The sequence below is a fragment of the Sinocyclocheilus rhinocerous genome, unplaced genomic scaffold (genome assembly GCF_001515625.1).
Source record: "Sinocyclocheilus rhinocerous isolate Xijiao unplaced genomic scaffold, SAMN03320098_v1.1 scaffold368, whole genome shotgun sequence".
In the NCBI taxonomy this organism is placed as follows: Eukaryota; Metazoa; Chordata; class Actinopteri; order Cypriniformes; family Cyprinidae; genus Sinocyclocheilus; species Sinocyclocheilus rhinocerous.
Window position 1 is genome coordinate 1,536,523 of NW_015664681.1, and position 25,905 is coordinate 1,562,427.

The 25,905-nt window shown below is 40.4% G+C and overlaps 1 protein-coding gene across 3 annotated transcripts; it reads right to left on the reverse strand.

The window, feature by feature from the left end:
- Nucleotides 1–126: 126 nt before the first annotated feature.
- On the reverse strand, nucleotides 127–24,739 carry tp53bp1 (tumor protein p53 binding protein, 1). Of its 3 annotated transcripts, none has more exons than XM_016540986.1 (29): nucleotides 24,725–24,739; nucleotides 21,682–21,887; nucleotides 21,511–21,592; nucleotides 21,351–21,432; nucleotides 21,161–21,222; nucleotides 20,555–20,671; nucleotides 20,410–20,464; nucleotides 20,016–20,176; nucleotides 19,791–19,917; nucleotides 19,346–19,434; nucleotides 19,067–19,266; nucleotides 17,457–18,720; nucleotides 17,224–17,352; nucleotides 16,872–17,072; nucleotides 16,339–16,405; nucleotides 16,022–16,105; nucleotides 13,175–13,466; nucleotides 13,016–13,075; nucleotides 12,685–12,834; nucleotides 11,567–11,787; nucleotides 11,156–11,302; nucleotides 10,501–10,889; nucleotides 8,967–9,158; nucleotides 7,921–8,103; nucleotides 7,156–7,344; nucleotides 6,471–6,565; nucleotides 6,184–6,380; nucleotides 517–653; nucleotides 127–401 (listed from the first exon to the last, which is right to left on the reverse strand). In XM_016540986.1, the coding sequence occupies exons 2-29, from the start codon at nucleotides 21,859–21,861 to the stop codon at nucleotides 220–222; spliced, it is 5,334 nt and encodes a 1,777-aa protein (XP_016396472.1). In that variant the 5' UTR covers nucleotides 21,862–21,887; nucleotides 24,725–24,739; the 3' UTR covers nucleotides 127–219. The 3 variants fall into 3 exon arrangements, with proteins under 3 accessions (XP_016396472.1, XP_016396471.1, XP_016396473.1); XM_016540985.1 differs by lacking the exon at nucleotides 24,725–24,739 and adding an exon at nucleotides 23,069–23,212; XM_016540987.1 differs by lacking the exons at nucleotides 11,156–11,302; nucleotides 24,725–24,739 and adding an exon at nucleotides 23,069–23,212 and having other exon boundaries at nucleotides 128–401.
- Between the last annotated feature and the right edge of the window lie 1,166 nt (nucleotides 24,740–25,905).

Sequence of the window (25,905 nt, forward strand, 5' to 3'; positions counted from 1 at the left end):
CTCATCTATCTTAAACCAAGACATTTTAGAGAAGTAAATCTATTCCTTGAACGTGAACACTTAAAATTTGTAAATACCATATGCTTTATGAAATAAAACAGACAAGTGAAACAATCACATTTTTTTTTATTTCATAAAAACTATGTACAGTAAAATGCATGCACTAAAACACAGAGGACATTTAAAAGACATGTGAGAAGACATCAGAGGAATGATGGTTTATGTGGAAGGGTTGTGACAGAATTCAGAGTTGCTGTCATAGCTGAGGCACTTTCCACAGATCAAGCTCTGAATCAGCCACTCCAGAGAGACAACAGGCATGTCCGGGGCCACACGTTTCAGTTCCTCAGATGGACATGCAGATGATGTCACTGCCAGGTCAAACTTCACATTTGGAATGTCTGTGAAAAATTGACATCACATTATTCCACATGGTTTTTCTAATCACTTTGTCACCAGTTATTTGTGCTAGCTCTATATGTTTTTCCATTGAACTAAGTGTACTATATTACCCACCAGAAAGGTCTTCATTTTCTTTATAGTGATGAACTTTTGCTGCATCACCCATAGAAAGCAAAGAGTTCCACAAATCCACACGATCTTCCGATATGAGCACCACCTTCAGAGCTTTGAAAGGGTTACAGCGAGGATGCCTGAGGACAGAGAGAAAAAAAATGTATTCATAAAAGAGAACTCAAGCTTGCAAGACTGTTCAGATAGGCAGTAAAAACAAATGTTCTGTTGTTTGTAGTCTGAATAGCAATCCAAATCAATTCCATATGTAATAATTATAATAATAATGCAGTTTTTGTAACAGCCTTATCACACTCAAAATTCTACAGTACAATATAAAAGTAAATATAAGTACTTATATTATGTAAACATAAAAAGTATAATAACAGCATAAGATTAATATGAATTTTTAATAATTTCATAAAACCGAGTTGGAGAATTTCTGAAATCAGTTTTTAAATCTTCAGGAAGGTGGTTTATAATTTAATCAATAAGATTTTGGGAAATGCGATTTGATCTGAACAGTCAAATTAGATTTAAAGTATTTTTTTCTCAATATTTGAGACATGACCAGTCAAATGAAGTACCGTCTACAGCACTGTATGAATTCATTTATTTAACATTAAATTTTTATTTAATGTTGAAAGCAGTTCAAAAAAAGTGTAAAACAGTACAGGCTTCATTCAGTTCTGAAAATGTTCAGTTCTTTTTCTAACTTCGCTCTGTGTTTCACTATGGGAATCGCTTTGGGCGTGACGAGCACGAACGACTCAGCCTTGCAAGTAGACCGTAACTGGGCCTAGCTTGGCCCGCGGCCAAGGATGCCGAAGGAGCTGAGAGGGACCTTAATGATGGAAAAAGGTTGCCTCCTGCTCAGCCTGCAGCAAGACAACTCCTGCCTGCCGTGCCTGCTTGCATGAAGGAAATGTCCCGCTACTGCTCTGGCACCTTTAAGAGCAAGCTCCCTACCAAGGGGTGTTCCATGTTGGAGATTCAAGAGATGGGGAAGCTGGGGTTGGCCGGACCTCTAGCGGTAGAGTCTTCAGTGGCCTATCACCTCCATCCGAATCTGAGCTCCATTTCTGCCTAATCTCAGATTTCGCTGCCGAGTAAAATGGAGCAGCTGACCGCGTCGATATATCAGAGGATGTATAAATACGAGGGGCAGTCCGTGTGCTCGCTGAACACAGTGACTTTACTGTCAGCGTATCAAGTGGAGATTTTGAAGGAGATGGGGTGGCAGCTGGACTCAGGGGTGCCGAACCTGGCACTCTGGGATGAAATTTGCGTGGTGAACGATCTGATTCTGCGCTCTTCCCGCGGCGCAGTTCAGGGCTGTGGCCACGAGATGTGCTTGGCTGTGTCAGGTGAGAGAGCGTTATGGCTAAATCTGTCAGGCTTGGGCGACGCGCAGAAGTCGGAGGTAATGGATGCTGCATACGATCCTACTGTTTGGCTCAGCCCTCGAGAAAATGAGGGAAACCAGCACCCTCAGGAAACAAGAGGTTTATGCTTGCCGCATAAGCAAGTGCCACGACCACCCTCTCAACTGCCACGACAGGGCTTTGAAGGAGCCGCGGCAGCGAGAGTGAGACCGGTAGGCGCTAGGGCTCAAAGACCAGCTCACAGCGGGCAGCAAGCTGGCCAACGCTCATGACCGGATGGCTCTGGGCCTTGGGGAAAGCATTTTTTTGCAGCTGTGGTGGCTAAAAACCGTCCGTCCCACCCCGTGGAGAGGAAGAAGCGTGCGACCTGACACGCAGGTATTCCCCAGCCCTTCTCTCTCCACCCACAAAGAGGAGGTGGGAATACAGCCCTCTTCTTCTGAGTTCAGTAAAGGCCCGTTCGGTAAGCTCTCCTCAAAGTCAGAGAGACGAGGGAGCTCAGAGTCATGTTCAACAGTGTCACCAAGCACTCACACAGTGTTTTCAAACACTTTTCAGTTTGGGGAAATTGAAAATAAAGAATGCATTATCGCATCCAAGCCACGGGCTGAGGGCGATATGCTCCCCGAGTTCAGAAAACACATTAATAAATGTTGCACTATCGCAGCCAGGCAAGCAGCCGAGGGCGATATTCTCCAGAGACAAAATTCAAAGATATGAGAAGCGCTCCCCTAGTCTCACCGCTGGAGGGAGCGCTCGCTCCTTCAGTGGAAGCCAGCGCGGCGGCAGTGATGACGTCATCACTGTGCGACGTCAGCCGGGCGGAAGTGTTCGGAGGACTTCTCTCTGCCCGAATAGCCATTTGGCGCTATCCCGTGGGTTATGTCAACAATTTCACAGGGGTACAGACTTCAGTTTGCAATGAAACCACCTCGATTCAATGAGGTGATTGTGTCAGTGGCCGAGGGAGAATCGGCTCATGTCCTGACGGCCGAAATAGAAACTCTTTTAAACAAACAGGCAATCAGAGTGGTGCCCAAGGAGGAGAGCTGTCAGGGCTTTTATTCCCGTTATTTTGTAATTCCAAAGAAAGGGGGCACAGCCCTTCGTCCAATTCTGGACCTTTGTGTGTTAAACAAACACCTACGAAAGTATTCATTCAGAATGTTAACACACAAAGCGCTTTGTCGATTGATTCGTCCGAACGATTGGTTTGTGACAATCGATCTGTCAGACGCTTATTTTCACAGACATTTACCCCCCTCACAGGAAATTCCTCAGATTTGCATACCGAGGCACATCTTACGAGTTTCAAACTATTCCGTTCAGGCTACCTTTAGCTCCAACGGTTTTTTCCAAATGTGTGGAAGCAGCCCTGTTCCCGTTAAGGAACAAGGGAATAAGAATATTGTCGTACATAGACGATTATCTGATATGCTCATCATCGAGAGAGCAAGCAGTGAAAGATGCAGGGATGGTGTTAAATCATCTCAGCAGCTTGGGGTTCAGGATCAACATAGCCGTTTGGAGCCCTCTCAACAAACAGAATATCTGGGGCTCAGCATAGACTCCCTCTCTTATCGAGTCACACTGACAGAGGGGAGAATTGCATCTTTCACACAATATATCGCCCGCTTTCAGATGGGGAAAGTGGTTCCGTATAGACTGTGCTTACGAATGCTGGGTCTAATGGCCTCAGTGATTTCTGTAGTACATTTGGGGCTTCTCAAAATTAGGAATTTTCAGCACTGGATCTGTGCTCTCGGCGGCATCTCAGCCGGCCGGTGAGAATTACTCAGGCGTGTGTCAGAGCACTCAGGAATTGGAAAAGAACGGGCATTCCCTTGGGGGTGGTGTCACCGAGAGTCACTATGACGATGGACGCATCCTTAAAGGGCTGGGGAGCGACTCTAATGGGCAGAGCTGTGAACGGTGTGTGGCCTCCGCAGCTGACTCACAAACATATAAATTATTTAGAGTTGCTAGCAATGCGGTTAGTGCTGAAACATTTTCTGAGCTTCATCAAAGGGCAGCATGTGTTAGTGAAAACAGACAATTCCACAGTGGTTGCTTACATCAATCGACAGGGGGGCACGCGCTCCCTTCAACTGCATCAGTTGGCAAAGAGGCTGATCATGTGGAGCGACACAAGGCTTTTATCTCTCAGGGCAACTCACTTTCCAGGGATTTTAAACAGAGGGGCAGATCTACTGTCCAGAGGAAACCCCCTGTATGGGAAGTGGAAACTCCATCCCCAGGTGGTGAACCAGATATGGTAGAGGTACGGTCAGGCGGCCGTAGATCTCTTATCCTCACAAAAAAACGCTCAATGTCCTCTGTATTTCTCTCTAGTGGACGAAAATGCCCCAACTGGGTGTGGATGCTCTAGCCCACCCATGGCCAAACGTCCTGCTTTATGCATTCCCTGCTCTGAGCTTAATTTCCCCCACTCTAGCCAGAGTGAGGGAACAGGGTCTTTCATTAATACTGATAGCTCCACGCTGGCCATCCAGACATTGGGTGGCCGAGATAGTTCAACTGCTGTCAGGCCAGGCGTGGCCCCTCCCTCCATGGAGGGATCTCCTGTCTCAGGCGGCGGGGGGGGGACATTTACCACCCTCACCCAGACAGGATAGATGTAAGAGGTGGAATTTGAATGCAGCAGGTCTGCCTCCATCTGTCATACATACTATACAGAGTGCAAGAGCCTCCTCTACTCGCTCACTTTATAGCAATAAATGGCGAGTCTTTGAAGAATGGTGTGAGCAGGGTCATATTGTCCCTTTTCAATGCTCAGTGAGGGATATTTTATGCTTTCTTCAAGATCTTCTAGATAAGGGGAAGGCTTTCTCCACCATTAAGGTGTATCAAGCTATTTCAGCTTGTCATGTAGGTTTTGTCGAGAAATCGGCAGGCCAGCACCCTTTGATAAGTTGTTTTATGAAAGGGGTGTGCCGTAAACGGCCGGTATTTAGGCAGATGGTTCCTTTATGGGATTTATCCATTGTCCTAGAAGCCCTTTCTCAACACCCTTTTGAGCCATTGGAGGGAGTTGGCCTTAAGTTTCTCTCTTTTAAGACGGTGCTGCTCATAGCCTTAGTAACAGCTAAGCGTGTGAGTGACTTACAGGCTTTGTCTGTTAGCCTGTCATGTTTGCAGTTCGCTCCAGGGCTCACTAAGGTTTCCCTTCGTCCTAACCCGGTTTTTGTGCCTAAGGTAGTTGACTCAGCATATAGGTGCCCATCTACTGAACTTGCAGCTTTTCACCCTCCTCCGTTCTCTTCTTCAGAGGAGCAAAAGTTGAATTCATTATGTCAGGTACGGGCTTCTTCATATGTATGTGAGGAGAACAGCAGGCTTTAGGACTCATGACCAGCTGTTTGTGTCGTGGGCTACTCCTCACAAAGGGAAGCCGTTGTCTCGTCAACGGCTGTCTCATTGGATCAAAGATGCTATATCTTTAGCTTATATCTGCAAGGGTATTCAACCGCCTAAGGGCTTGAAAGCCCACTCCACTCGGGGGATGGCTACATCATGTGCCTTACTCAGGGGAGTTTCTGTTCAAGATATTTGTTCAGCAGCAAGTTGGGCTACGCCACATACTTTTGTGCGGTTTTACATACTGGACGTGTCTGAGCCATCATTAGCACATGCAGTGCTGGGAGCCAGCAGGTCGGTGCCCATTTAATTGTTTTGTTGGATAGCAGTGATATGGGTGCAATCCGGGAGTGGTCTATATCTCCCATAGTGAAACACTGAGCGAAGTTAGAAAAAGAACAATGGGTTACTTAACGTAAACCCGGGTTCTTTGGTAACAGAGTGAGGTGTTTCACCAGCACTTCCCTTCTTGCACAGGTACGGGAAGAAATCTCTCTGTAATGACTTTGGCAGGGGTCGACCTGACTGATATAGGTGGAGCGGAGCCAGGTCACAGGTCGACCTGTCTGTCAAAGACAGACGTGGTGTCATAGGAGCTTCCGCAGTTGGTCACGCCCAAAGCGATTCCCATAGTGCAACACCTCACTCTGTTATCAAAGAGCCCAGGTTTACGTTAACCCATCGTTTTTCAGTACTCTCTTTCCACTATCACAGTTACTCTCTTAAGTCTCCTGGCATCACACAGAGGCTGAAGTCATTACTACAGCAACTAATGTAGATATACTGGATGTTTACTACATACAAATGGATTGCTTGCCGACGGTCAGTCTTAAGGACTGGATCTGACTTTTTTTCTTTTTTAATATTAGATGAGAAAATGAGTCATGTCAAAACGAGAAGCTCTTACCACTCCACAATGCATCCCTCTGGCCCCAGACCGGCAGGAAGTAGGTAGTTCCTGTAGTTGAGTAGCTTCTTCTCCTGGCAGCAATCCCTCACCCATATCTGAGACACGCAGGGAACTCCACCTGCCACACACAGCAGGTACTTCCTGGTCCGGCAGTGCTGGTCGGCGATCAGCAAGCTCTGATAGGCTGCTTTACACTGAAGATGCAGAAAACACACATACATATAACATGCGCACACAGCAAAAAGTATGCTGTGCAACTCGAGTCGTGCTGAATATAAGCTCACCTGTTCCTCATTAAAGTCAAGCAGGATCATTCCTCCACCTGCCTCTAGCTGTCTCTCTGTATAGTGTTTGTTGTATGGCGCTCTCTGAACATACTCTAACGAGAGAGAAATAGTGTTTTAGAAGTCACATACAAACACACACTTCCAAGTCTTATGCTTTCCATGGGTGTAATTATTTATATTTTTTAGAGAGAAAAAAAAAAGGAAAAATAATTGCAAAAAATTACTACAATTTGTTTTATCTGTCCTGTATTTTAATACATTTTAAAATGTAATTTATTCCTGTGATGCAAAGATGAATTTTCAGCAGCTGTTACTCCAGTCTTCAGTGTCATATGATTCTTTAGAAATCATTCCAATATGCTGATTTCATGCTCAAGAAAGATTTCTTATTATTAATGTTAAAAACAGTTGCTTAATATTTTTGTGAAAACATTTTTTTCAGGACTCTTTGAAGAATAGAAAATTCAAAAGAACAGCATTTATTTGAAATGTAAATCTTTTGCAACATTATAAATGTCTTTACTGTCACTTTTTATCAATTAAATGTATCCTTGCTAAATAAGAGTATTACTAAATAATTACGCAATTTTTTTCACATTCCACAAAACATAATAAACAGCAATTTAGCGGCCTTAAAATCATTGCTTCGTATGATGCAGTGTTTATTTGTTCTACCCCTCACCATCATCCTCATCACTGGGCTGGTGGTTGGAGTCTCTGTCGCTTTCTGAGGATGCCGTGAGCATGAAGACAAACCCCATAAAGAGAGAGGAGTTTTCCGGCAAAGGTCCATGTGTTGCCACCAGGTCATTAGGGTCAGGGGGCAGGTCTGCTCCGCTCCCAGATGTGTTACAAGCAGCGATACGCTGTCCTGTTCAAATGAAACAAAAAGAAAATAAGTATGGCATAACACTTGATTCAAAACACTATTTTGAATCAAAGACTGGTTGTGTACCAAAGAGCCCATAAAGTATAATGAACTGTGAGGAATTAAACACAGGCACCACTCCCATCTACCCTGTTGAGTGCTCACCCACACAAAAGAAAAAGCATGTTATGCCACATACCAGTTGCTGTTTAGAGCTGGAGATCTGCACTGCATTTAGTTGTAACAAAAGCAGTATTTATTCACACCTTCAGGTGGTTTATCAGATGTCTTATATTGTAAAATTAGACACTTACATACAACAATGGAAACACTGGGGAGAAAGGCACTCATTCTATTTATCATTCATATGTCTGAGTTCATTTTAAAATACACATACAGATAAACGTAAAACAATTTCATAGCCACTAAAATGAATAAAATGTTGTTAAAAACCCAGAACAATAAAAGACCAAATTAGTCAATAAAATCAGGCATACGATAAAACATTATTCTAAAATTGAGCAAATGCTTTGGTCCAGTTGTTGAATTAATATAGTCTGTCAGCAAGGGGCACCATACCCACTCTGGCCCCTCCCCCCCTGCGTCCTCTCTTTGCAGGAGTCCTCTCATCCTCCGCACCACTGATGAGCTTTCGTTTCCCAGAAGGCCCTGGGTTTCTTGGACTGTTGCTGGAGCTGCGTGTAGGGGTCCCTGCTCCACTGGAGTTTCCTCGGCGTCTCCGCTTTCCTTCTACCAGGTTATCTGAGGACAAAATAACACCGTGATGCCAACTGCGACAAAACTAGTGCTATTTCAACTTGTGTGACAAAGAAGGCTAGTTAGCCTCAACTGGTAGATTCTTTACACAATTAAATAAATATTTTACCCAAAAATTTAAATTCTGTCATTATTTACTCTCATGTTGTTCCAAACCCGTAAGACCTTCATTCATCTTCAGAACACAAATTAAGGAATTTTTGAAATAAAATAAAAGTCAATAATAATTATAATAATTACAACAGCTCTATTAATACATTTATTAAAACATTCATATATAGTGTTCAGATTGGGATATGTAATATTTTCTAATGTTTTAAAAGAATTCTCTTCTGCTCAGCAAGGCTGCATTTATTTGTACAGTAAAAAATACATAACTGATTGAAGAAGGTGGTCTCAAAAATGGCCAAAAAATATTTTTACACTATAATATAAAGTCATTATTTTTGTTTTCTCTGCGCACAAAAAGTATTCTTTCAGCTTCATAAAAGTACGGTTGAACCGCTGATGTCACATGGACTTTTTTAACGATGTCCTTACTAACTCTTGGAAACTCAAGATTTCATCAAAAATACCTTAATTTGTGTTCTGAAGATGAACAAAGGTCTTACGGGTTTGGAACGACACGAGGGTGAGTAATTAATGACAGAATTTTCATTTTTGGGTGAACTATCTCTTTTAAGTTAAAAAGCAGAGGCCATTAATATTCTAATGAAATCCAAATTTGTGCAAGCATCATGTAAATTTCAAGTATTTCATTATATTATAGATGTTTGTTTCCATAGTTAGCCTGGATCCAGAACTTGTTTCCACTTTCACAGTTTCAAACATGCCAGTTGAAGACTCACCAAGGCTGACATCAGAGGCCATGGTTTGGGGTGTAGATGGCTCATAGGGTCCCAGTCCATACTGCTCCCTCAGGCGGTTGCCTTGTTCCATGCTGAGAATCACAGACGTTCTGCTGTACCAATTACTCTGACCATCTTTCTCCACACAGTAAAGGAACTCAGAGCCTTGAGTCTTATGACCCTTCACCACACCTGAACACCAGAGACACAGAATCAGTATAGTTTTTTCCCCCACATTATAGTTTTTTTCCCCCAAAAATAATGGATTACTTATTTAAATGTTCCTTACCCATTTTTTTAATTATTATTTTCTGCATTTTGACACAACTAAATCATTAGACCATAATGCTAAAAACATCATATGGATTATGCACGTTTTCAAAAGATAGAAGTAGACAAAGGTAGATAGAACAACAGACAGACAGATACATATAAAGGCAGATAAAATGACAAATAAAGAACAGACAGGAAAAGCAGACAAACATAGAATGACAGACAGACAGAAAGGTACACAAAAAACAGAAAGACAGACAGCAAGATATATAGACAAGAGACAGGCTGACATAAAGAAAAAAGATACATACACAAAAGTCAGAGACATATATAAACAAACAAAGATAGAATAACAGACAGACAGAAAGAAATAAAGAAAGAATGATATATAGACAGACAGACAGATAGGTAATGGTTCTGTAATGTCTAGGGATGTAACGATTCACTCAACTCACAATGCATTGCAATACGATTCACGATACTGATTACATGATACATTTTTTTTTTTTTTTTACCAAAATGAGATTTATGACAAATTATAAATGAAAAGGTGCCCTTCTTATTGCTTGGACAAAAGCTGCACATTTCATTGTGAAACTGATTAATGTTAAATAACACAAGTAAATTGAAATTTTAAATCAAACCCCAAATCAATAAAAAAATAAATAACTCAAAAGAAATCTCTTCATATAAACAAGTTAAGGTTTTTCCAGTGCTCTTTCCATTTAAATGTATAGGCAACCACTGCATTTTAATCACAATCCCAACAAAGATGCTGCATACATGCAACATGAGCAGTTTTTAAAGGGGTCATATTATGCTTTTTTAAAGATCATTATTTGGTGTATTTGGTGTAACATTGTACAATTTCAAAATGATACATTTCTGAATTCAGTAATGTGAAATTATTATACCACATAAAGCATCTCTGCATGAAACAGAAACAGCAGACGGGCTAAATGAGATGCCAATTCACTCTGCCAGCAGGTGGCGCTTCTGGAACAGCAGCGATACAGCGCGCTTATGAACACTACTGTAATATGCATTATGCAGAGGCAAGAGGAAAAGAAAATACCATCTAAACTTTTCTAAAGAGAGTCAGTTCCACTCAGAAACACATTCATATAAACTCCCACCCCCAACCGTATCGCGACTCATTTAACATCTCAACCGATTTAAATCATCACATATTTGTATTGATTTTCAGATGGCTCAGGGTGCATCGTTATATCCCTAGTAATGTTTTTTTGGTCCTGCTTACCTATATTAAAGTACTCCTCCTCGGTTAAGGCAGTGACTTCCGTCTCTACAGGAATGGGGTCACAGAGCAAGATGTCTTTTCCTTGTACTTCACACTCCTGGTTGTCATCGAACAGAAGGCGGAAACGGTTCTCTCCCAGGTCTCGAGTGATACTCCCAGAATAGAAATACGAGTTGGATGACCACTTGGCCAGCACACGCAACCCAACAAAACTGCTGGACCCAGCGCTGTTATCTGGGGAGGTGGTGTTGAGAGATTCAGAGCGGCTTGTAGCACTGGGCTCTACTGGGCTGCCTGGTGCTTGGACATGCCTTTGGGCAAAGTGCTCCTCTTCTGAGGATGATGCACCCTGGCCATGGGCACCACCTCTCTGTCCTGTTCTGCCACCTCTGAGAGTCAGTATTAGCAGGTGATGGAGAGAGAATAAAAACAAAAAAGTGACACAATGAGCATCACAACACCCATTAATAATGGAAACAGAGAGCTCATCCATGTGCTACAAAGGGAAGCGTTTGAGTTAATACTAATGACTAAGTCATACTTGGGGGAAAAAAGGAACAAGGGTCATGCAAGATGATTAAAAACAGCGGCTATAAATTAGTGTCTAATACAAAGAGCGTCTTGGACCCTGCCAGCCTATCCAAGAGCGCCTCACCTGGACAGCGGGCTGCGGGAAGGAGGCCTTCCCCGCCGGGCACGGCCACGGGGGCTCAGCTGGGTGGTGACCCGAGACCCCCGTGCATCCGTCACCTCTGACCCCACCACCACAGTGTGACTCCTCGGCTGCTGCCATCCCCCCCGCCTGGGGTTCAAACACACACACGGAGAGGATGCGCTCAGCTGAAACGCCCTCGACCAAATGTGTATGGGAGCAGCAGCCATGAGAAGATACTAAAACCATACCGTGTCCAATAACAAGAAGGTGAGAACATGCTCTAATGAAACGTATTGACAATAACATGCACACAAGACTTTCTATGGAACAGCGCCTACTTCCCTACAACCGAGACTCATGTGTTAACTGCAGAGTGTTAGTAATGGAAAGAGAGACAGGAAGACTTCTCACCGGCCAGACTTGGCCCCTCGGCTGGGGGGCATTAGAAAATCTGGCATTCTGATGGGACCCAGGCCCGTGCTGCTTGTCCCACTGGAGCTGTGGTGTGATGGGGCCTTCGAGGAGAGTGAACTGACATCAGCCAGGTCTCCTGATGTCATGGAGCTTCCTGTGCGGGAGGGTGAGATGTCATTGTCTACGATGCAGCGATCCACCACGGGTTCCTCTGACTCCTTAGAGAAAAGATACAGCAGAGGTTTGATTATCAGTTTAATCTGTCCTTAAAACCATTGCAGGTGCACCTTCATATTTTCAATAATATTTTTCACATTAAAAACATTTACACCTAAGGAAATAAATGCCACTTCTAAAATACTTTTAAAGTCATGTCCCCTCATAGAAAATGAAGATTCCAGCCATATCATTGTAAAATAAACATTGTAAATGACCTATAAAAGTAAGGATAGCCTCCAACTTGTCTTAAATCCCCAAAAGTTAAATGAAATCATTGGGATGTTGCGCCAAAGCCTGACATTTTCTTCACGAGGAGAAAAAAATAGACAGTTTAAAGAAAATATTTGAGAATATTTCAAGAATTGCACTTAGAAACATTCTTACTAACATCTTACAATTTATCTTTCTTGAATCTGGTCAATTTATGTGAATCCGGCACCTGGTCGCCTCATGGGGCCAGACAAATACTATCTAGCAGTGTTGGGGAAAGTTACATTTAAAAGAAATACATTACAATATTGTGTTACTCTCTGAAAAAATAATTACATTAGTTACTTTTTAAGGAAAGTAATGTTACGTTACTTTTGCTTTACTTTTTTAAAACCTTGGCTGGGTTTGCTTGTTTTTAATATAAGAAACTTCTGTTTTTGGCAAATGTAAAAAGCCCTTTCACAACAAAAATGTAATGAATAAGCCTCATGCAGAGATGACTAATGAATAAGCCTCAGCATGTCCACATTTAGTCTAGAACAACAGTAATCATCATGTTTACACAATCCACACAATACATCTGCACTTTCTCTCAACATGGGGACAGGAGAGCTGTCAGTCAATAAATGGGAAAACAAAAGTAACTGGTGTTACTTATTTTTGTAATTAATTTATGTAATTCTTACATGGGTAACCTTGCGGTCAACCTCTCTGCCATCTTCATAGTAGACATCTGTAATGATGCGAGTGACCGTTGTTCGGACTTCCTGGATGGTGCGAACATGTCTGCGCAATGATGGGCCTGGATGGGTTCTGGTTGGTGTACTTGGTTCTCCCTTTAAGAGTAAGATAAAACATGAAGATACATCTAAAAGGTTACAGCCCTTTATATTTAATCATTCTAAATAACTTCTTGCAATCTATGACATGGTGCAGGATTTTTCCTCGTTCTTTGTAATTGCTAACATATTTACAAAAAGTAGTAAGTCATTATGAACATTTATTGAAATCTTTTACCCTTCCAGACAGGTTATGCGGTCCAGACAGATCAAAACTAGTCTGCTGAGACACAGCTCTCTGACAAACCAAAAGAGACAAAAAGAAAAAATATAACATGTGGCACCTGTTAAGGCACTTTATCATTAAATGTATCCTAAATAACCAACACTTTCTTACTTTGCTGGGTGGGCTGGTGGTCGAGCTGATATCCACACTAGTTTGCTGTGACACGGCTCTCTGTCGGACAGGTGTTCGAGGTTTGTCAGAAGTGCTGAGAACCTCTTGTTCTTTGGCAGGGGAGGGCAGACCACTGACCAGAGGTTCAGAGTTTGCTCCCGCACCAGCAGGATGCAGAGGTACAGCTTCAGTGACTCGGCCTGAGGCTCTGCTGTCCACTGTTTCTTTTGGGCATTTGAGAGACAGCCCTGAGTAATTAGTGTTGGGGGACCTGAACAGCTGGCTTGCTTGCCTGTTGGAGAAGTGGAGAGACAAACACATACAGGCAGAATTTTAGAAAGACTACAGAGTACATTTGTTTAGTACAGTGCACATGACCTTGCTTAACTTTGTTTCACTTATTATTGACTTGTGAAGCCACTTGCACACAAAAATAGGGTTGCAGGATTTAAAGACAAAAATCTAATGGTGGTTTTTCTGATAAAATGTGACTTAAAAAAAAGTGGTGGTTTGCTTTGGAGGGACTGCACAATTTGGCCCAAATGTTTGTGATTTATGGCTGTTTTAAGTTCTTCATTTTTAAAGGGGTCATATGATGCGATTTCAATTTTTCCTTTCTCTTTGGAGTGTTACAAGCTCTTGGTGCATAAAGAAGGTGCAACTTTTATTCTCACTGTTGCCGCCGCCGCTATGTTGTGGAGACGCTGTGTGTTTCGTTATGAAAGCGAAACTACTTTGTTTGGTCTTCCAAAAGAGGACACAACTAGAAATCAGTGGTTAAGTTGTATTTACAACACTGTTCCGGAACAGTTCAACCCAAATATTCAGGTGTGCAGCGCATTTTATGCTTTGTAAAAATCGATGCATTTCAGAAAGGCGGGGCATAGAGGAGCAACAATAATGTACATTATGTGGAAAATAATGTGTTTTTTGAACCTTAAACCGCATAAACACATTGCATTACACCAAATACACAAAATAATGTTCTTTTTAGCAACTTCATATGACCCCTTTAAACATTAAACATCATTGATAGCCTCATGGGCAGTGTGCCAACATATAGTGCCATTGCACTTCGAGTGTCCCGAGTTCAAGTCCCGGCTCGTGGACCTTTTCCAATCACGTCCCCTTCTCTCTCTCCCACTTCGCTGTCAAAAACTTACTGTCCTATCAAAATTTTAAAAAAAGTAAACGTCAAGCTTTACAAGTTTGGGAAGATTTTGTTTTATGTTATAAGCAACCCAAACTCAGAGATGAGTTTGTGCGGAGCAGCATTTACTGTGAACCAATCCGCTCTGAGACACTGAAGACACCAGATCAAGAGTCACTCATGTATGAAAAAACAGTGTCACGCTTTCTTCTGAAACACACAGTACATGTATTTATTTAATTAAATCACAGTCTTTACATTTGAAGGCTCTATTGTGATTTTGGTTTATTTCAAGTTGGCAGCCCTACCAGGATCACCAGGAGAACACCTTGAGGAACCCAGGACAAAGACAAAGACCAAAACAAATCCAAAAACATCCCAACCTTGAGCTGTGGAAATGGGTCATGCTCCATTGTACGGCTCTCTACAGCCCTGACCAGGCAGGAGTGGCACTATCAAACCTATTTTAGGTTTCTAAAGATATCCAACACCAAGGGAACCTCAACAAAAAAGAATTCAAGGTCAGTTGTGCCCAAGACTATTCTTATGCAGTCTAGTGACTTGAGACAGGGCTTTATGCTTGTTGTTTAGAAGCACTCATGCCCCTCCAAAAGCAGCACTGATCTCCTTATGAACATCTGATAAACAAATATATTTTGATTACACTTTCACTAACAATAGTAAATTAAAATACAAATATTCATGGTTGTCTTTGTTTCTTTCATTTTTAAACATTAAACAATAGAGCTTTGAATTTGCAGAAAACTACAGGAAGACCTTAAGGCTTCTCTACAGTTCACAACTGATTTATAATTGAGTCTTATTACAAATTGTTTACAAGCAGAGGAATGTGCACCCATGTGTTGTGGTACTTTCGTGAATGTGCGTCAAAGACTGACACAAAAAAGAAGAATTGTTGAATAAAGTTGTTATTTTCATTTTCTTTACACACAAAAATATTCTCGTAGCTTCATAAAATTACGGTTGAACCACTGATGTCACTTGGACTATTTTAACAATGTCCTTACTACCTTTCTGTGCCTTGAACGTGGTAGAACCTTGCTGTCTATGGAGGGTCAGAAAGCTCTCAGATTTAATCAAAAATATCTTAATTTGTGTTCTGAAGATGAACAAAGGTCTTACGGGTTTGGAACGGCATGAGGGTGAGTAATTAATGACAGAATTTTCATTTTTGGGTGAACTATCCCTTTAATTGCAAACCGAGCAGCACTGAAAACACAGTATCATGAGCTGCTTGTGCATAAAAGAACAGCATTTTTTTATTTATTTGAAAGCACAAAGTGCTGAGAGACCCCCCCACTCCCAATTTCAAAATATGTATTTTACAATATGCATTGACGCACTATGCCTTAAATTCAGCACAACATTATAATTAACTGGGCTTTCTACACTGTACACAACATGCATTAGGGATTAATAACAACAACTGGATTTTGATCCTGATGTTATGCTGTTTTAACCAGGTGCATACAAATAATTTTTACATTTGCACACAGTAATTTTCAGTAGCAAATGCTCATTGTACAGCCCTGTGAGAGCATATAATTCAAAATACCTAGCAAACAAGCATGATACTATTTTTAAATAGAACTGCACAAACATATACTTTTATCTCTAATGAACAGCTAGTGGTGATTTAAAGTGTGACATTTTCTTATTTTACAGGAGTGTGATACCTGAGCGGAGGATCACTGGACTCTTCATCATCCTCTACCTGGACATGCCTGTGGGCCTCCCGAACACGACTGAACACAGAAGGACTGAAAAACAGACAACAACAGGGAAATAATAAACCACATGACTCCCAACAATGAAAACTAAAATTTGCAGTTCTGTCCAGTATTTAAATGAAATAAAAAAAGGATCCTTATTAAGGATCTGTATTACAAATGTGTTAAAATGACAAAGGCAGAGAATCAGAAGCTCTGAGTGACAGCTGAAAAATGAATCCATCCCACAGATAAGCTTCTGCATAGCAACCACTGCAGGTTACCTGGTTACATCCATGGCAACAGTGGTAGCCTTGGAGACAGATCCTTCCTCATCTGTTAATGGTGGTTCTGGGGAAGCATTAAAATCAAGTTTAATGTGTTAAACTTTAGACCACTTAAAAAGAGTACTAGTATTTACTAACTTAATACTCATTTTATTTACTCACTCACTTCATTTAATTCATTACATCTCACAGTATATAACCATGTTTGAAACAATAATAAAAAACTATTAAAAAAATTATATATATGGGTAATTGTAATATTTTAATTTTATTATAATATTTTTAATTATATATTTTTTAATTAAATAAAATTAAATGATACAAAATAATAAATAAAAAAATTAAAATATAATATAAATATAAATATAATACAAATATAAAAATAAATTATTAAAAGTATATCATTGTAATTATGTTATTTCAATTATACACGATAATTATATTATCATGTGTTCTTGGTGTAAGACGGTGAGTGAAAATGTCAATGTGTCAAAATCAACAACAACAACAACAAAAAAAACGGCTTTTACTCTGCAGGCTGAAATGTTCTGATCCCGAGCTGCCCTCCTCCACCGGTGTCACCAGTTTCATCCTGAGACTCAGTTTCCCATCTTGCTCCACTGCTGCTGGCTCTTCGCCCTCTCTGCTCTCCTCTACCGAAATCTCACTGGCCGCCATTGTCGTCTCCCTGGTAACGTCGGCCTCCGACGGCTCTGAGAACGAGGTCATCTCTGCAAAACATCAAAAAGGCATGAAGAAAAAGACAAATGGTTCACCACAACAAGGACAGGAAGGTTAAGAGGGAGGGGTGTGCAGTTTCATCTCAGCATACTGATATTTAAACACAAATATGTTATGCAACGAAAAGAAAGGGACACCCACCAATAGGAGTGCTGTGTCTTGGTGTCTTTTTCAGCTGACTAATCTGTGGAGGAGTTGCACTCACTGCTGCACTCACTGCTGGGCGGATCAGCTCGCCCTCTTTGGGCAATGTAAAGTGAAACGGAAGCTCTGGACAGGAAAGAAAGAAACAGAAAACGGCTAGTTGGATTTACTGAAGACCGGTTACATAATCAGCAGGGATAATAGATCACTTGTTTGAGGCTTAATCCCACCTCCAGAGCTGTCACTCAGACTTTTGTTGGCGGCATTGTCTGAGTTTTTTTTGTGCTGTCCTGCATCACTGGGCTGTGTGCTCTGGGACTTGGCTCTCTCGAGCTGTAAAGGTGAAACCTCAGTTGATCCCGCCGGCTGAGACCCTGAGATCTTTGCCGTGGCCTCACGTTTGTCCTGCACAGAGCCCCTCACAGGTTGCGAGGAGCTTATGAACGGCTGTGACCTCCCATCCTTCACTTTCTCTTGAGAGACCCTCTGGCTCTCTTCTAGCACCATGACACTGAAGCTCTCCTCTTTACTGGAGTGGTCGTCTCTGCTGGGTTCACGTTGGGATATCTCCTTCTCCTCCTCTCCATTCTCCTCCTCCATGGGTTCTGGAGAAAGCACCTGGCTCTGAGACAAGCCCAGCTTTATCCCAGTGTCATCACCTGTCACCTCTCTCTGAATCTCACCTTCATCCATCCGCTCCTCCTCTTTGGTATTTCTAACACTGTCTGTAACAACACTGTGGCTGTGTGTCATGGGCTGACTGAGTCTCTGGCTTTGACTAACACTTTCTTTTTCCTTCTCGGTGTTCTTTTGGGACGAAACAGTTAAGACTGACTGAGACAGAGACTGTTGGGGGACAAGAACAGGACTTATGGTTCTGTCAGCTGATGGCGAGGCTTGTGAACAGTCAGCGACTGTGGTTTTACTTGTTTGTGGTGCATTAGAGGTGTCTGAAACACACTCTGCACCGGCAAGCTGGGAAGGAGTCGCACCTGGAGAAGCGCTTATGTTCTGGTTCCCTACATTAACAACCTGTGAGAGCTTTTGAGAGGGGTTACAGTCTTCTGTACTTTTTGAATCAAGCACCCTGGAAAGGCTTTGTGAATCTGATGTTGTAACAGGCTCAGGGTCCGTAGCATTCTTGCTTGCATTTTGGGAATGGCGTTTAGGGTTTGAGTTGCTCTTGTCCGCACCAACAGTTCCTTCCTCTTCCACGATCTGTGTGGCTTGGCTATCCTCCTCCACAACGAACAACTGTGTCTTCTGAGCAAAACTGCTGTTTTCACTGTCGAGCTCCAACTGAAAGCACTCAGCCACCTCAGAGGTATGTGAACCGCTGCTTGAAGACTTTTTTAGCTGCTCCGCTGGGCCGGTCTGCTTGGGCGATCCTGACTCGGTTGCTGATGGGTTGTTTTGATGAGGCAACTTCTTTGAGCTCTCAGTCCCTTGACTTTTGTTCACAGGTTCAAGACTTGGAGTGGAAATAAACACGTCCTACATTGAGAAAACATGGAAAATACATTGTCAACAAAAGGATGTGCAGATATGTTTAAGTGGAATACTATGAACTGTAACACATAGTTAAGGTGTGGTCACATTAGCAAAATTTCAGTAAAATAGGTCCATTTTCTATTGTCAGCAGTGTAGCAATACATAAAGCACAGCTCACACAGAAGTCTCTTTCAAACTGAACGGCTTTCTATTGGTTAACGTTTGCCCAAAATCTGCATGGTTGCATGGTAAAATCTTTCACCCTCACGCAAAATTCCTAATAATTTGGATTTCTATTGAAATTCGACATATGTGACCACATGTGTACACCTGAATAATTGATGCCTACATGTGAGAATTCAGGCTGGCTGGGGACAGAGAGGCTTTTCTCTAGAACAAATCCAGGGGAATTCTGGGACACTGGAGTGGAGGCTGTGGGTTGTGGTTTGGGGCAGGGGTCCATGTCCATTGGCTCCTCCTCTCTCCCTGGTGGCTGGTCCTCAGGGGGCGCTGATGTGTCCATTGGGGATGCAGCAGCTTCATTATAATCTAAAGGGAATCATTTAGGAATGCGTCTGAAAACCTTTTTACATCACATAAACCTAATCTGTATGTCAAACACACTTACTCTGCTCTTTTTCTGTGGGTGAATTTGGGACAATGTAAGGTGTTTGGCTTAAATTGTCCTGAGTGGCAGCCACAAAGTCAACAGATTGCCTAAAGAAATGACAGAAAAATAGGCAGTTATCCATTTCCACAATTAACCTTTTCCGTGTACACAGAGAAACAGATCAAATCAAAATGGGATTAAAACTTTCTGTCATCAAAATCATTAACATTCGTAACTGAGAAAATCAAGACAATTTTACATTTGTGGGTAAACTATAAGCTGAAGAGTCAAGTAAGTTTATATATTACTATATTACTATTTATATATTATATATTTAGATATTGGAATATCATAATTTAATATTCTTTACTTTTTCTATAATACATAAAATAATAGATTCATAATTTTACCCTCCAACCTAAAGAAAACGTGTCAATAAATCATGCTAAGAATAACCACTTACTGTGAAAGACTCTCCTGTACAAGTGTGCCCTGTCCAGACAGATGAAGCAAGCGAAGACTATGTGCAGGTGTGGATGTCGGCCGGTGTTCTCTGTCAAGCTCTGTAACACTGCTGTCTGCCTTGGTGCCTGTTATAGTGAACATGATTCTATTACAACAATAAACTAAACAAAAAACATATTTAGACAAGAACAGCTAATAAGTGGAATCATTTGGGTCTACACACCATTTCTCTCCTTTTCAAACATGTCATCCTGAGAGGAAGCAAGCACATCTTCTTCATCTTCTTGACTGTCAGTTAATTGAGAGTGCAGTATAGCCTGAATACTGAGCTTCCTGCTTTCCCCATCCTGAGGCTTCGAAGCGCAGCTTGAACTGACCTCTGACCTACAATATCATCAAGAAAATTAGAAGTCAAACTAAAAACTGGACAAACTATTATTAGTTAGAACTGTACAATAACGACATTCTTAAAATGTCATGCTTCATTAGTGAAAACTAATTTAAAGCCTCTGATTCAGCATTGCACAATGGACGCGTTGACAATTGTCACACTTAGTTAATCATGGAGGCCGTAATAATAATCTTGAGTTTTCAATGCTTTTGAAAAAGATTCTTGCCCTGAAGAATTTCCATCTTGATTGGATGATGTTCTTTCTGAACTCTTCAATCCACCTGACAGAAAAAATGACCAGAAACCAATTTTTTTTAAAACTTGATGAAAGGGTAGCAGATCAATAGTTTGCAGTAAAAATGTAAACATACATTGGCTGGCTGGTTTCTGACTGTTTGTTTTATTTGCAGGAGCTCCATCCTGCTCATCTTCCTCAAAGACTCCCTGGCTCTCCGACAGCTCCAAGAAACCGAACTGAGACATCTCATCTGTGATCAGATTAACACAAACATTCATTTATTCTATTAATAATGTATTTTATTAATAAAGAACACTTTTGGGAGGCAGCATCATATGAAATGAATTGCCATAGTGCTTTAGTGTTGTTATAGTTAACGAAAACTAATTGAAATGAAGCTGAAATAACAGAGAAATATTATATAAAAAACTGAAATAAGTTTAAATTGAAGCACTAAAATTACTAAAACTGAAATAAACAAGTTAATTAAATCATTAAATAAACAGTTATTTAATAATTATATTAATCATAAATTAAATAATAAAAATAAATGAATGCCGAAGAGAAATATACTAAACTAATTAATACCACAAAAGCACAAAAATTAAATTATTGAAACAAACTAAAATTAAAGTGAAAATGGAAAATATAAAATGAATGCTAATTCAAAATATTAATGAATATCACAGTAGCACACAAATAATTCTAAAAAAAAAACACTATTGTTTTGAAATCTTACCATGTGTCTCTGTACAGTGTGTGGTGGAGTTAGCCTCAGACTCCATGTGCTCTGTAACACTTCTGCACAAACACAATTACAAACAAAGACAGCGGATAAAAAACAAAATTAAAGCTTTTTAGTAAAATGAAATATTTCTCTCTGCATGGAAATTGTAAAAGGTGTCAAGGCAGCTCAATATTTTTAGTACCTTTTTGAGATTGGATAAGAGTGAACTTCAAAAACTTGACTATGCTCTGTAGCTGCTGAACCCGGGTCGGACTGCGAATTGTCTGAAACAAATCAAAAACCCTTTTTCAATAAACAAATAATAAGTGAAATCTCATAAGTTCACAAGTTCATTTACTCACCTGAGTGGGCTGTAGTGTCACTCTTATCAGTCTGACTGTCACTTTGTAAACAACGACTTCTAGTAGGGGAAGAAATTAGCTCCTGCAAAGGCATGATGACTCAATATCAATTTTCTTCATAGAGTCTTTATAGAGAAAACACACACGCTGCTATGACTTGTGATGCCTCACCAGCACAGGGCTTTGTGATGTGGGCTGCAGGTTAGAGAGGCGGCGGGCGAGAAGGGCACAGTAGCTGGTGTCAGGATCATCCTCCAGGGCCACGCTGTCAGGCTGGGAGTCCTCAACTATGAGGCAGGGGTTTTCTGTCTGAGGAAAACTTGAATCAAGATCACTCTCACCAGGATCCATAAGGATGGGACAGGGTTAGCAGATGTCTACATACACAGAGATCAAACAGGAGGGTTAGAACACAGAGACGACAGATGAAACCCACTGATGTATCCAAGTACATGATTTCATAATGTAAACTAAATAAGGTTATGTGTTTGACAGGGGTTTTGTTTAGATGTATTTTTATGTTTATGCATCGTAAATCACCTTGTGTACAAGCTGAAAGCTATGTATAAACTTTACATATTATTTGTACTTTTATTGTTATTATTAGTAATTCTGTCAACTTCAAGAGAAATGCTGGTCATGTGTTTCTTGATTTTCTGCAAGTATTTTGAGGTTTTAACTTTACTTTAGTTTGTACTTTAGTCAAGCTAGTGTTTTAGACAATACGGCTTGTTTCAAAGCAGCTTTACATTGGTAAACAAGAAAATAATAATTAATTAATTGATGCAAAAAGTATTTAATTCTGCAGCTTTTAATGTAAATTAATTTTGCTAGCACAACTGTAGAAAGACAAAATTATGCTTTTCTATGTCATAATATTCACAATTTTAGTCTACACTGATTTTTTCTCTCTCTTCTTTTTTTTTTTTTTTTCATGAGCCCATTTCATATTTTTCTTCGAATCTCGCTTTGTTTTTTCTTTTTGTTTGTTTGTTTTGTATTTGGGCTTGGTCATGTGATGTAAACATGGCGGCGTCCATAAAGGGGCGACTCGCTCCACGTAATTTAAGAGAAAAAAAAACAGAAATTCTTTGAAAGCTGTATGCAGGGTCTTTATCTCATGTCATTCTACAGCATTTTGGATATTAAAGCAAAAACGTGTGCATGTGTTTAAGGTAATACTTTCATGCATCTTAGACAGAACATGTTTACCAAGAAGTTATTTTATAAGAAAATTAATTTCATTTATACAAATGGCGATCTTTAATCGCGAGATTTCCTGCTGCTTGGCTGCACGAGACTACAAGTAAACTCGATGCAAATAATCCCAGAAGTAAAATCTATACAGCTAAACAACACCAAGAAATGCACAAACGATTTGCTAAGACTCAAATAGCCAAACACGTGGATTAAGCGCATTTTCCAACGAAAAGCCACAGCTTTGTCACGGAGAGATTGCGCATACGATGATGCAGGTAGCTAGCAAGCACTGCAGCTATAACCTAAAAAGAAAGCTGCCCTTCCTGTAAAACACAGCGGGGAAAAGTAGCGATCTTACTTGCTGGATCCCTGGTAGGCGTTAATCCATCTCAGCGAACGTGTTGCATTTTACAGTGCAGTGAGTGCACGTACAGAACTTCTGTACACTTTCACAGCCTAACCTTAGCGAAAGCTTTTACTTCGCGGCAAAAACCCTGCAGGAATACTCGCCGTTGATTGGGCATCAAAGTTCCTGACTCAACCGAACGGCTAAAAAAACATGTTTTGATTGGCCGAGAGAGAAGGGTAAGGCGGGGTTTTGTACTCGAGACTTGGAATTGCGCAGATGTTTAAAGGCCGCAGTGGATCTTTTCGTGTTTTATTTACCGTTGCCCATCTGCAAAAAGCCTTAAATTAAGAAAAAACGTAATTATAACTGTAAGAGTATTATTAGTAATGGGTTTCTTGACTTAAGGGGTTTGTTGCAACTTGCTTCAGCCATTTATCCAACCGCCATTGGTGCATCGCAAAGTTAAGATACTGTATCAAATCACGCCCACTAAAAGCAGAGCCCCAGTAGCCTAAGACAAAATCAACACACGACTTACAAGAGATAAAGCAGTGGCTATCTTTGATTGCAATTAGCTCAGTGGTTAGCTAAAATCTCTTGAGATAAGTCATGTATCCTGAGATAAGCTTTTTTGTTGTTGTTCATTTATTCAATTGAATATTGTTAGATCTGGGAGCTCCACTTTGATATTTAAGCTGATATGATCATTATTAGTATTGTTATTACAACAATAACAATTACAACAAACTTAGGGTCAAATGATATGGAAGCTGGTTCTTTAGTTATCTGTAGTAGGTTCTTTTTTTAATCATTAAAAATCATATTTTCATTATACAACCAGGTGCCATTTGTGACTTTCATATTTGTTTTAAAATAACTTTCACAATGTTGATTTCCACTTTTACTATCTTCCTATATGTTTTTTTTAATACATCAAATAAAATCCAGTCACTTTATTTATTTTTCCTTTTATTTCCATAATGAAAAGGCCTATTTTGGCCTTTTTTTCAGTTTCACCTTGCTGTATTTTACATAGGCTACATATACACACATATATGTTACAACTCATTGAAAAGAGGATATCTGTAGAAATATCATAATTCAATTCAGAGACTAAGACGCATAGAGAAGCATATCTTAAAATGTATTAATTCATGTTGTTAAGGCATAATGCCGTTTTAAATGTGTTTGTCTGACAGAATGTTTTAAATCTTCCAGAAATGTCCTTATCAAACAGGAAACGGCATCAGCTTCACGGAATGACCCATAAACCTGCTTTAGTTCTGTGTTGATCATCATCATGTGTTGTGTTGCATCATGCATTTCATTGGTTTAGCGGCTGCAAACATATGAGATGACACAATGTCGATAGCAACGATTGATGGCAGCTTACTTCAGCCTTTTTGGCATTTCCGAAATAATATTTTAACATATCCCTCATACACCACCTTTCTTATCAAGCACATGACAGCTAACATTCCCTGGCGTCTCGGCATCGGGTAATACAACGACGCGTTATCCTCTCGACACTATGTGCTCACACGAGGAACCATTGTTATATGCAGATTATTAAAGCACTTCGTCCACCGGTCACAAAGCATCGCGCTGGAAGCACAATATGCAAGTCACTGCGATGGCGACAGCTTACAAAAATGAGCCCATTACCTGAAAAACGGATCCTGTGCTAACCCGCAGGCTTGTCTGTTTCTGGAAGAAAGCAGGAAGAAAGGAAAGGAAAGGAAAGGTTGTGCGAGTCGATTATCTCTATGAAGATGATGGGGTGTGTGGGGGATACATGGGTGTCACTTGACGGTGCCTTGGCATCTTTTGATATGCGCGCGCATGGTAATTAATAGGAACACATTTCAAAACACATAGGAATACTAAAGAGTCAAATGATAGTGTTTAATTTTTTCACTGATTTATGTATATAAACGTGTCTGTTAGATTTCATTTGAAAGCTCCAGATTTACAAAAAATAGCCTACTAACCGTGCTATTACATTTAATGGATAAAGCTCTTTTTCCCCACATGTAGATCAGTGAATGTTAAAAAAGGATACGAACAAATGCCTTTGACTCTTGCCAAATATTACAACACACAGATCACCTTACTGACAATTACAATGACATGTAGATGAGAATGCCCAAATTATGTTCAGATTAGCCTGTAAGTAGCATGTAGGAAAAAATTAAATGATGATTTAAAAATATGACATTAGGAGCAAAAAACCTTGTCACTGCATAATAAAGAAGTAGGAGGGTGATCAGAAGTGGCCATGCTGGGTGGCCGCTGACATAATGACTACATAGCAGTCAACCAAAATAAATAAATAAAAATACAAATGTGACACACACAACTAAACAAGTAACCAGGACAAGAAGTCTTTCAAACGAAATACAAACCTTGAAGGAGCTGCAGAGTTCAAAGTCTTCAGTGGAGAAAGGTCATCGATAGTAAAAGACCACTACTTAAAACTTACCAGTATATGAGTGTGGTAAGAAAAATACATTATACAAAAGAACTTATGAGAATTTCCAGTAAGCAGTGAGCAATCTAAAAAATAGGAAATATCAGATGAGACCAGAAATGTACCAAATGTACAAAATATCGAGCATATTGTAAGTAATCTAACAGCCAGCTGAGAAGATTTTACAGAGCAGACAATCATTTAACTTTTAGAATAAAATGGTAAATAACAGAGACAAGATGTCACTTGTAACAGGAAAGTAATGTTTCTACATGATCCTAAGCGCAACACCAGTTCATATAAATGTAATTTAAAATATGTATTGTAAAATATGACTGTGTAAATTTGAATACGACTGTTTTTATTTTTCTTATAA

What these genes read in the sequence shown, in the direction of transcription:
- tp53bp1 (XM_016540986.1), bottom strand. Translation starts at nt 21,861, where the DNA reads ATGGATCCTGGTGAGAGTGATCTTGATTCAAGTTTTCCTCAGACAGAA. An exon ending in TCTGAGTGACAGCTCTGGAG is followed by an intron (nt 17,353 to 17,456) that starts GTGGGATTAAGC and finishes TTTCCTGTCCAG; the next exon opens with AGCTTCCGTTTCACTTTACA. An exon ending in GTTGCCATGGATGTAACCAG is followed by an intron (nt 16,106 to 16,338) that starts GTAACCTGCAGT and finishes TCTGTTTTTCAG; the next exon opens with TCCTTCTGTGTTCAGTCGTG.